The sequence below is a fragment of the Lissotriton helveticus genome, chromosome 1_1 (assembly GCF_964261635.1).
Source record: "Lissotriton helveticus chromosome 1_1, aLisHel1.1, whole genome shotgun sequence".
Taxonomy (NCBI): Eukaryota; Metazoa; Chordata; class Amphibia; order Caudata; family Salamandridae; genus Lissotriton; species Lissotriton helveticus.
In genome coordinates this window covers 1,939,630,601-1,939,642,654 of record NC_136057.1, presented here as the reverse complement: position 1 = coordinate 1,939,642,654, position 12,054 = coordinate 1,939,630,601, and the positions used below count along the sequence as shown (strand labels likewise).

The window sequence follows — 12,054 nt, the reverse complement described above, 5'->3', positions numbered from 1 at the left end:
AAGCTCGATGCGCATGCGCATCGACAGGCGAGACCTAAAAACTGTGTATAAATTGCAGACAGTGCAGCTTAGAAACATGAAGAGCTTGCCACTGCTCTGTTTCCCAGTATGTGCAATTGACAACACAATCTGAGCAAAAATAGGTGCACAGGCCTATTCTAAGCCTTTATACTGAATTAGAACATGTACATAATACAGACCCAGGATCATCAAGTTGACTTTTCATTATTATTGCCACCATGTCAAAATGAAGATTGTTCCCTTAGTCCTGAAAGAAGACTGAGCGCTTGAGGAAATCACCAGTCAAATTACAGTCCTGTAGTTAATGGAAACCTATCGAGCTGTGCTTGTTCTTTTTCCCAGGAAACATAATGCACCAGAGCGGTGATTGCTCCATAGAGCGCAAAGCCAAAGTGCCTTGGGCAGCGCTTGCACATGCATGGAAAGATTGCAGTCCCTGTACCGCTTTTAAATAAATGAAGGCCCACATACTTGGTAAAAATAAATTCCCAATGGTTCTGGTGCTGCCTTTCAAATAAACCAAAATCCATAGGCATTGCCCAACAATGCAAACTTTACTTCATTCATGATGTGAACTGCACAGGCAGAAAATCCAAGGCATCCTGCCCAGTAGCAGAGTTTGTAGTCACCAACGACTGATCGCTAACAGTCTTAATATTGACCCGTTAGCAAACGTCAACCCTATGACCATATAGGGCAGAAATATGCCTCGATATGACAGTACTACCACATTTAATAACCAATTTCTTGGTATCTTGAGACCAAGAGCAGGGCAGTGTGACGCTAGTTAGCAATGACAACAAAGCACAGAACACCCCACACTGTCTGTCTATCCACACACATATAGTCTTATGTCCCAAGTAGAAAATCTTCATTCAGTCAATCCTTGATATTTGTCTGAAGAATAACGCATCAGGAATGCGTGTTAAATTATCAATATTGGCCTTTCATCTGCTGGATTCAAATCTTGATGGGTGCTGATATCTCCATCCATGTGCATCCTGGACATAAATAGTGTAGGGCTGGACTGCTGCAAAGAGGAGTTTGAGTGCTGGCAAATGACACAGGGAACAAGGTTAGGGAAATAATTAAAAGTTACTTGGAAGAGCAATTATAATGAAAAGGGACAGAGAAGAGAATTAGGAGCTGGAATAATGGGAATGAAGAATTAATAATAGGAAGAAAGAAGGAAATAGGAGCCAAATTGTTTAGCATCACAAGCACATAACCTTTCCAATTTTTTATATGGCGAAAAGAAGAGTAAATATTAATAACCACTACATTTTACAGTTTTTGGAAACTTTGGAAAACACTGAAAACAAACCACCAGGGTACACAACATATAGAAACTGGTAATAGGAAAGCTAATGATACTGGACTCTTCACCCTCTCACAACTTTATTTGCACTTAAGATCTATGTTCCCAGAGAAGATGCCTATGATGCTCAACCAAGACTACATGTATGTAACCATTTCTTGCCACATCTTTTGCATCTGTGCTACAATGGAGAGATTTGTGTCAAACAAGATTTTTTACTTTGGGGCAAAAGGGGTTAAAGAGAAAGATGCTCCCACCATAATTTTGTCAGACCAGCATGAAGCATCCGTACCAGCGATCAAAACATCAGTCTGCTCTCATTTGAGCTCCCAACTCTTTGTTCATCACCTGCTTCTGGATGGTACTTAAAACAGTCACCAAGCACCCTAATAGAGACTTTTGATCAAGTTTGAGCAGTAGACTGGTGTAGTCTGTATAGGAAAGGGTCTTAAAACTGAAGGAGTGCACCAGTTCCTCAAAAGGTTGGAAATTGAGGATAAACTGGATGGAGAGAAGGTAGATCCCTTGGGCAATCTGTCGTAAGTAGCAGCTGAGGACCTGTCAAAGACTGCATGTATACCACCGGAGTCTGATCCGACAGCTACCGTAGCCAGCCGAGGGCCAGTTGTGCAACGCTGATGGTCAGTCCTTGCATTGCATTCTATATCTGTAGGTTCTGAGAAATAGAAAAGCTATTTTCGTAGCATGTGTTGGCTGCAGATACATATGTTATGCACACTTCTGCCATCTTGTGTTGGGCCCAGACTCTACAATTTGTTTTCTCAAGGAAGTTTTTTATGGTCGACGTTGTCGTATCTCCTCCTCCTCGAGGCATTGCGCTTCTTCAATTGCTCCTTTGTAAGATTATTTTTTCCCGCCATCAGGCTCGAACGTCTGCGTCGGAGCTCTGTAAGTTTTGACATCCATGTGTCTGCCTAACTGATAAAACGGATTAGGAATCTACTGCGGAGACAGACATGCGGTTCCTACAACCGTTGTAATCCTGTAGGAATCAAACGGGCGCTGCTGACTTCAACTTTTTGGGTGTTATCCAGACCCATTGGAAATGGTACTGTTGGGGCAAGGGAGGCTAAAAAGGACAGTTTATTCAGGAAGTGCTCTTTGTGCAGGGCGAAGTTCTCCTACTCCGACACCCATGACTAATGCAGGAATGGGCCGCATGCAACTTGCTTAAAACAAGAAAACACTGAGAAACGGGGGTACATAATCGCCAACCCACACTGTCTCCTCCGATTAATCCAGTGGGGGAGAAGAGTCCGACACACGGGTCAAAGAAACTACGCAACATCACAAAATAAAATGATGAAGTGTTGAAACTTTTCAAAAACTCACCTCCAGTCACAGATCTGGGTTTAATCCATCATTATTTTGCTTGCCACGTCACACCAGTTTGGACCCAGGCATATGCAAATCAGCCTTGACCCTGCTGCCCACGGGAACAGTCCAGCCTGAACTGCTAAACCAGGTTCTCCCTGGACTGGAAACAACCTTTCTAGGACCAGTTTTGGGGTGTCACCCCTTATCAGCCAGGCTAGCTTAAATCCAGTGGCACAGCGAGCAAGGGACCCACGTCTGGGCATACTCGTAGCCACTTAGGGGAGCACATAGCAACATCTCAAAATAAAACTAAATATACTACTCAACAGACTTTGTTGACCGGGTCGGGCCCAGAATGAAGACCACACCAAGGGCCGTGAGCACAATTGACCTACCTGATTGAAAACGATCGTACGTAAGTTTCTTCACCCCCCACTGCATGCTGTGGTGCGCCACGGCCCTCGTGCTCTGGTCGTCACCAAGAGCTTGTCTTGGAGCCGAGACCGAACAAAAAGGTTCTGAATCCCAATTGGGCGACAGTGCCTACAGAGAGGGATGCAACCGACACCAGGCTGACATGGATGCCAAAACAGCCATCAATATCAGAGAAACACCTGCACCAGGCTTTGACCCAAAACAAGCAGTCGGATTGGAAAAAACGTTCTGCTTCAAGCAAATCGGACTCTAAACACTCCGAGACGCCGAAGAAAACCTTGGCTCTAACTACACCAAAGATAAAAACGCCTTCTCCTGCAACAACAAGGTCAGAGAAACAGGTAAAGACAACAAAGAAACAAATGCTACAAGAGGAAGAAGGCAATGTTTTTGAAGACTTGCATAATAAATGCAGAAACAGCACCATAAAGAAACATCCAAAAGACGGGGAAGAATTGGATGTGCCACAGCCACTGCCTAACAAAGTGGCAACTAAACATAGGGCCACAAGCCTCATGCCATTAAGTGAACCCCTATCCCCACACACAATGTCACCCTCACCAACGCGGGAATAGGAGGGAGGATATAACCCTGAGCAGGAGGATTACTACTCAGACAGATACACATCTTAGACCAGAGCATGGGATGATCATGATGTGGTCCTTCCAGACACAGACCTAGAGCCGCCAGTATCAATAAAAGCTTCTCCACCTGATGACGACGACTCATACCATAGTGTCATAGATTGGGCTGCAGAATACAATAAATTGCCCATGCAGAGTTCGGAGGAGGAAATCGTTTTTTTGTTAGAAACACTCTAAAAAACAGAACGCATAGTATGAGACCTACCGATGATAGGTTCTATGTTAAAAGTATCAGAGAACATTTTTAATGATCCTGTCAAACCCAGAATGCTTACACCAAGAATAGAACATATGTACAGGCCTTCACCGTCAGACCCTATATATATATATATATATATATATATATATATATAACCTACAGCAGACTCCTTAGTTGTCACAACCGATCGTAGAAGAGCAGCATCATAAGGCACTGGGAAAGATCCACCTCCAGACAAGGAGAGTAAGCGCATTGACGCTGCATGGAAATGGGTGCCAACAGGACATGACAATCACTTGCGGATTGCAAATTCGGTGGGCCTCCTAGGGCTACGTGGGCTGAAATGGAAGACTTGTTACAACATCTCCCAGAACAATACAAGAAAAAATCTAGTTGTGACAGGGAGACCAATATCAAACGCGACAATTCAGTGAGCTCTAGGTAGTGGAGACACAGCGGAAAGAGGCATCACTTCGTCCGTGATGCTACGGAGACATGCATGGCTTTACATATCTGGGTTCAAACCAGAGGTGCAACAGCACATTTTGAACATACCATTTGATGGTCCAAACGATTATACATAACTTTAAAAGATTGAAAAGGACACAGACAGCCAAGTCAGATGGAGCCTTGCAGTCAAATATGCAAAAGCAACAACCCTTTTGGTGCTACCAAGGAAGAGGGGCCTCAAAGAATACCACCCCAGAGACCCCAGGCTGCAGACGCCAGTAGCAGCAATATCACCATCCATGATGGAAAAGCTATTACAGGGGTGGTTCTAGATCAATGGGCAAAGGAAGCCTCTACCACCAAACAGTAACTTCCCAACTCTTCCTCCCGATCAAACATTAACTGTTGAGGGAAAGCTACAACACTTCCATCAGTTGTGGCCAGAAGTAACATCAGACCAATGGGTATTAGACCTCATCAGTCAAGGATATTGCCTGGAGTTCAAACACCAACCACCAAATAACCCACCAAGAAAAAACACCCTCAGTCGTCTGCATCTACTTCTGCTGAAGGAAGAACTAAAAGCGTTATTACTAAAAGGGGCCACAGAACATCATGGAAAAGGAGTATGTTCCCTATTCTTCCTAATACCAAAAAAGGATGGAACGCGCTGTCCTATACTGGACTTACACCCTCTCAATCAATACATCATATCTGAACACTTTCACAGGGTGACACTTCAGGATGTGATACCACCACCACAAGAATGCGACTTCTTGGATGCATTAGACCTGAAGGACGCATACTTCTATATCCCAATCCATCTAACATATCGCAGATACCTCCGACTTGTGGCAAATGGGCGTCACTATCAGGTCAAAGTACTACCATTCAGTGTAACAGCCCCATGCGTGTTACTCAAATGCTTCACTGTAATAGCTGAAAATCTAAGAAGGGAATAAACACATGTCTTCCCTTATATGAACGATTGTCTGATCAAGAGTTTCAGCAAACAACAAGCATTTGCAATGCAATAGGTCTTGCATTTGCCAGAGTTAGAGCTACTGAATAAGATGATGTTTATCTATGTGTTGGGAGATTATGTAGAGTGTTGGGAGCCCACAATATAATTTTGCTTTTAGCCTACAGAGCGCAAACACCATCATATTTCGTGGTTACTAGGTCCGAAGCGCTAGAAGCAAATGTGTCCAAAGAGTGCGGTACAGTCTATTATTTTTATTTGTGCCCTCTTGACCTCGATAGATTGCCACCACTAATTGCTAAGGCATAGAAAAAAATAGCAAGCAAATGGGAGAGGTGCAGAGACGGAAGGGCACATACATTTTGACAAAACAAGAAACCTAGGGAAAGGCGTGGAAAGAGGACAGACAGCCAGTGGAGAGTGATGCAATTTAGAACGAGAGGGAGAAACAGAGAGAAAACAGGAGGCAGGGAGATGGACACGGACATAGAGATGAAGAGAAGAAAAGCAGAGCAATGTGTAGGAGAGCAAAAGAGTATGTCATGAGGAAAAGGAAAATGTTAACAAAGTTGGAGACTTCGGAGCCCTATGCTAAGGAACCCACACCTGACTTTGCCACTCCTGCCTCCAGTGAGCTCCTCTCTTTCCACACTGGGGGGGGGGGGGGGGGGGGGGGGAAGAAGCGCCATGAAATCCTGAACAAGTAAAGTGAACCCTTATTTTCTGCAGAAGGTGGGGATGCGACACCTCCTCGGCAGGTAGTAGATGGTAGCACATACACACAATAAATTGAAGCATGTTCAACAGCAAACACTAACATACCAGACTATATCCTCACTTCCTGTATGGCAGGCAAAAAATATTGCAATCTTACAAAGGAGCTGTTGAACATGCACAATGCCTCGCGGAGGAGATATGAGGCACCAAGTTCACCATAAAAGACTTTCTCTGGAAAACAAATTGCAGAGTCCAGGCCCAACACTAGATGGCAGGAGTGCGCCTAGCATGTAAATCTGCAGCACTGCACACTACGAATAAATGCTTACAGGGTAAGTAACATACTCCTTACGGAATGTTTACAGTCTTTGGTATGCAAATATAGGTAGTTGCGTTAAGCAAGCCAGGTATAGTATAGTGTCTTGTTTCTAATGTCAAAAGGTTTGCCTTGTTGAGCCAAACCTATATGTCTCGTGTTTGACATTCTGTGACAGTAAACATCTTATCTTGATGCAAGATCTGCACTTCCCAACAGCTGACCAGCAGTAATACTGAAAGTTAGGTTAGGCTAATCTGATTGTGTAGAACATAGGTAGATACCTGACTGCTTTTCTCACTTTTTCTGCTTCCAAATAAACTGCACGACTTGCATAATTTTTGTTAATCTAAAAATAAAAAGTTTTCTATATTGGGCAAAACCTGTGGAGAGGAATTGTGGTAATGTGGTTATGTTTCCTGCATCTACCTCAGAGGACGCAGTACCAAGTTAAACCATCATTTTAAAGTATCCTTTGGTTTAGACTAAGATTTTAAAGTTGCTCTTGCTATCAAAGATTCCCTTTTGATTTTCCTACTTTAAAAAAAAAAAAAAACAAGATCTAAAAGGCCTCCCGACTGGGCAACCCTGTCTAGCTTGCTTGTAAAGACTGGGAAAAATTGCGGCATATGGTTGCCTGAATGGACTTTTCAGTATCTTTATTTCAATTAAAGAACTGCATCTAACCAATGCCTGGCTATTCTGTTTAGAAAGCTAGTGCCTCACTGACTTTTTGTATGTCAATAGGCTATATAAGTTGATGATTTAGATGAACCCAGTCTACAGGGAAGTAGCGGTGGATTAATAAATCAGAAATCCTGCAGGGTCCAGGTAAAATTGTGGAATATTAAGAATCCATCTAACGAATTGTGTAACATTAATCTCAGGCTGAAATGAGAATCATTTTTAGTTGTGTCTGTGCAGAAATTGCTTCGCAGCTATTGCTTTCATTGATGCGAAGGAATCCTTTTGACCTCAATTGTTCCTCAGTGAGCCAACAATTCTGAATGGGCTATTGAAATTTGATTCCTTGGGATGCACCCCACCTCTCTTACTAGGGCCATTAATTTGCTCTTTGGGGACTCCCCACATGTCATTCCTTCTATATGTTTCACCGCCATGGTCTTGTGACTGCTGTTCAAGTAAGAGATCACCTTCCTAAATTGACTGAGACAGAACTCTGTAGCAGAAGGCATGTAAAAAGACGCCTTTAGTGCAAGCGTTTACTACTTTAGTAAATGGTCGTCAGTCCTATTTAACAATTGCCTGCCCTTCCATTAATTTCAGCAAGTAGTCTCTTGCACACATATTATTAGTGCTACACCAGTCTTTTGAAAATGGTGCCTGCTAAGTGGGAATGGTGGGATTGCTTTGCCACAAAATATAACACCATGTACTTCCACAATGTAGAAAATGTTAGACTTTATGAAGCCATAGCACATGCAGGGCACCTTGAACAACCTTTGAGATATGGCTCACCTTTGATTAAAAACTTTTCTCATTTCATTTTCTCACTTCCTTCTCCTGCATGTACGTTTTGTTCCATTAAAGTGTTGGTGGCTCATCGCAATAGTGGACGCAAATGTTTGTACACACTATGGTTCCATATTCGCTCAGAGACTTGTGTTTCTGCTCTAGTCGCTTAAAGGGATCTTTTGTAGCTTCTTAACTCTGCTCGTGTATGCAGTAATCTTGCCTGATAATGTTCTTTTTTCCTAGATGTTGTTGAAACTGACACAGACGAGGAGGATACAGCGGGTTGTGAAGAAGGTATTATTCCTGAACGAAGTGGCTCACACCTGCAAGGTTTATGCACACTAACTTAGAATCCATGTTATGTCAAATTTTGGTTAAGACATTCTTGTCATTTTGTCATAATACTGCCCTAAGGCGGCCTTGCTATAATTGCTGTAATCTTACATTATATGATCCATGGATTGTATAATCTCATTTGAGCTTAGTCTTACTCAGGGTATCTGGGTTTTCGGTGTTCTATCTTGTTTGGATTGTGGTTTCTCTTGGCATCACTGTAGTATTTATCTTCTACTGCAGTGTCTCCGTAGTCTCACCTTGCTTACTTGCTTGATTTACCCACTCATATTAGCTCTCCTCCTCTCTTGATAGTTGTTTCGGGTGAATTTTTAGTTTACTTGGAAGAACTTTGCTCTTTAATAAGCCTGCTCTTACAATTAGTCTTTTTGTCGCTTACTTTTCAGCGTACGCATTTACGTCTGATGGTTCGTAATTTATGAATGAGTTTCCATATTCCACTTTTTTCCTCGTGCCCGTCCATACATTCACAAAGTCCCTATTCTCACTGGACCCCACAGTAGTTCTTCCTTAACAGTGTTACCAAATTTGAGCTGTAGCTCAATTTAAAGGGGCCCCACAAGGGTTTGTTTTTTGCCCTGTTTATTGCGAAGTGTTTCAGTGCCAATGGGATTTAATGATAAAATGAAAAAAACTAAGTTTATCATAGTAAAGAGCGTTTTTAGCAATTAGCTGTTGTCATAGCAGGAACCCTCGTCCTTCAGTACAGATTTAAATATTTCATTTTATTTATTTATTTGTGCAATTTATATAGTGCACAAATACCCTGGGGTGTCTCGGCGCTGTGGAGTAAACGGAGAGCAGTTGAGGTGGGTGTCTACTGGTTGAAGAGCCAGGTTTTTACTAGTTTTCTAAAGGTCAGGAGGGTGGGACTGGTTTTGATGTGAAGGGGGAGGGTATTCCATAGTCTAGCTGTGGCAACTGTGAAACGTCTATCTCCCCATGATGTTTTCTTTGTGCGAGGAATGGTAAGAAGGTGAGCTGAGGAGGAGCGCAAGGGTCTGTTGGGGGTGTATGGGCAGAGTACATTTTTTAGGAACTCAGGTCCAGAGTTGTTAATCGCTTTGTATGCGATGCACAGTGCTTTAAATTTGGTTTGACTTCTGATCGGCAGCCAGTGAAGTTGACGTATGACAGGAGAGATCGATTTGAACTTGGGGGTGCCGGACAGTACTCTGGCTGCTGAATTCTGAACTAATTGTAATTTGTTCAGTTTTTTCTCCTGGGCGTTTAGGAGGAGTCCGTTGCAGTAGTCAACTTACGACATAAGTGTGCACATGAGGGTTTTGCTGGCGCTGGGGGGGAGAAATGGTAGGAGTTTCCTTATAATTTTAAGGGTGTAGAAAGGATGATGAGACGACCGCATTCGCGGGATGGATGAACGAGAGCTTGTCATCGAACATTACACCCAGGTTCCTGACCTTTGTGACAGGTCCTGGAGGAGATCCCAGCTTGGTTGGCCTCCAAATTGGGGACCAACCAGGGGATAGGATGCCAAAAATTATTACTTCTGTTTTATCGGAGTTCAACTTTAGGCAGTTGTTTGCCATCCACGAGCTGATGTCTAGCATTCCCTCCTGGAAGCTGGCAGCAACTGGTCCTCCATCATTGTTTACAGCCAGCACCAGTTGGGTGTCGTAGGCGTACGAGGTTAGTCTCATCCCATGTGCTTTGATAACCCTGGCCAAGTCTGACACGTAGATGTTAAATAAGGTCGTACTTAGGGAGGATCCTTGGGGCACACCACAGGGAAGGGTAAATACAGGGGAGTAGAAGTCGCTGAATTTAATGGACTGGGTAAGGTTGGAGAGGAATGAGGTTAGAAGGGCTTTGGCTTTATGCTGAATACTGATGGAGGAGACACGGTCGATCAAGATGGCGTGATTGACGGTGTCAAAGGCAGCAGACAGATCCAATAGAATCAGGACTGCTGCACCACCTTGGTCTAGGATCATCCTGATCTCGTCAGATGCCTTAATGAGGGCTGTCTTGGTCCCGTGGTCCTTCCTAAACCCAAATTGAGTGTCATCCAAAAGATTATTGTGGTCGATGAACTGAGATAATTGAATGTTCATATTTTTTTCAAAATGTTTTGATAGAAAAGGGAGGCATGCGATGGGTCTGTAGTTCTTAGATTCTGAGGGATCGAGATAGTTTTTTTTTAATAGGGGTTTGATGATGGCCTTTTTCCAGACTGAAGGGTAAGAGCCCGTATGGAGCATTGAATTGCAAATATTGGTAAAGATAGGACCTATAGAGTCGGGGACGAGTTTTAGAATGGAAGGAGGACAAGGATCGAGGGGGGATCCTGATTTAATGGAGGAGATAAACTCTGTTATCTGCTCTGGTGGAGCCTGACTAAATTCTGAGAACACAGCAGTTGGTGAGAGTGTTGGTGAGAGTGTTGCAATTAGAGTGGTCCGAATTGATCCGGGTTGAGATGTTTGAGTAAATTTGATTGACCTTGTCTTCAAAAAAGTTAGCGAGGGAGTTACAGATGACTTGAGAGGCGTCTATGTATGAGCTCGTCGGTGGGCTGGATAGTTTGGTTACTACCTGGAATAGCTGTTTGGTGGAGTTTTGGGCCGAATCTATTGGTGTAAGATAAAATGTGCTTTTCTCTGCGACGATGAGATGTTTATATTTAACTATTGCGTCCTTATAAAATAATTTGTCTTTGTTGTCGTAGTGTTTGCGCCAACGCCTTTCTAGATTTCTGCAGCGTTGCTTCTCAATTCTGAGCGCCTCTGAGAACCAAGGGGTGGAGGGAGCACTTCGGTTAGTGAAAACATTCTTAGGGGGTACTAAGGTGCCGAAGGCATTATGTAGCCAGTGTGAGTAATTATTGGAAGCTAGATCGGGGTCTGGTGTGAAGTTGTGTAGAGTGGAGGAGAGGTTTGTTTGTAGAAGATAGGTGTCAATGTTCCTTCATGCTCGAAGCTGTTTGGGAGCACGGGAGCTGGTATGCGGGCGGTTCGTGTTTCTAGTCTAAATATTAAATATTATTGCGGAGTGGTCTGTCCAGGTCAGGGGGATAACAGTAGATAGGGGGATAACAGTAGATAGGGAGATGTTGCTGCTGTTATGGAAGAGACCATCAAGTGTGTGACCCGCCAAGTGAGTGGGTTTTGTCACTAGCTGTCGTAGACCCGCTGATAGTAGGTCTGTTGTAAGGGAGGAGGAGTCCTGGCCATCGAGAGATTCTTGGTAAAAATTAAAGTCTCCCAGGATGGTATAGTCGGGGGGCCCCAGCTTGAACGAGCAGTTGGGGCAGCTGGTGGATGGTTTATTGGCAAATGAGTCCAAGCTGAAATGGGGGCAGTGATGAGTGTTAGTGGTGGTTTTGATATCCATAAGCTGGGAGCTTGTGTAGGAAAATATCATTTTGCCTTTTGTTGGTATTGGAGGGCCAGGGGGACTGACCCTGGGCCCGGTACGGGTGCAGAAGGGCTTGCCTTTGGCGCGCCGGCTGCGCTTTGAGAAAGGCATGAGTTTTTAAGGTTGCGGTGGTGAGCTGCTAGAATGCCGACATCTGTTGTCACCGGAAGTGTGTGGGGGAAACTTCCGGAGCTTGTGATCGATCCCTCCATGCAATCTGAATAATCGGTGGTGCACCGGGGAACACGCAGGGGGACGCGAGAGAGTGGTGAGCAAAGAGTAAATTTAAAAAAATGCTTTTTGTTATATATTTTCAAAAAGTGAAAATGACATAAAAACAGTTCGGAAGCCCTTTGCCAGGCGCTTCAGATGGGAGCAGCGAGCATGCTGCTTCAGTTACCTTTAGGTAGAGTTAGATCAGCTGTG

At 43.8% G+C, this 12,054-nt stretch overlaps 1 protein-coding gene across 4 annotated transcripts in view; it reads left to right on the top strand.

Moving 5' to 3' along the window:
* The window catches only part of LOC144755092 (uncharacterized), a 306,910-nt gene that overhangs the window by 76,925 nt on the left and 217,931 nt on the right, over positions 1–12,054 (top strand). For 2 of the 4 annotated variants that reach the window (XM_078643592.1, XM_078643611.1), the window contains exon 5: positions 8,140–8,190. In XM_078643592.1, coding sequence (XP_078499718.1) covers positions 8,140–8,190 — 51 coding nt within the window. Of the gene's footprint in view, positions 1–8,139; positions 8,227–12,054 lie in introns of all 4 variants that reach the window. The other 2 variants (XM_078643601.1, XM_078643583.1) reach the window with 1 other exon arrangement.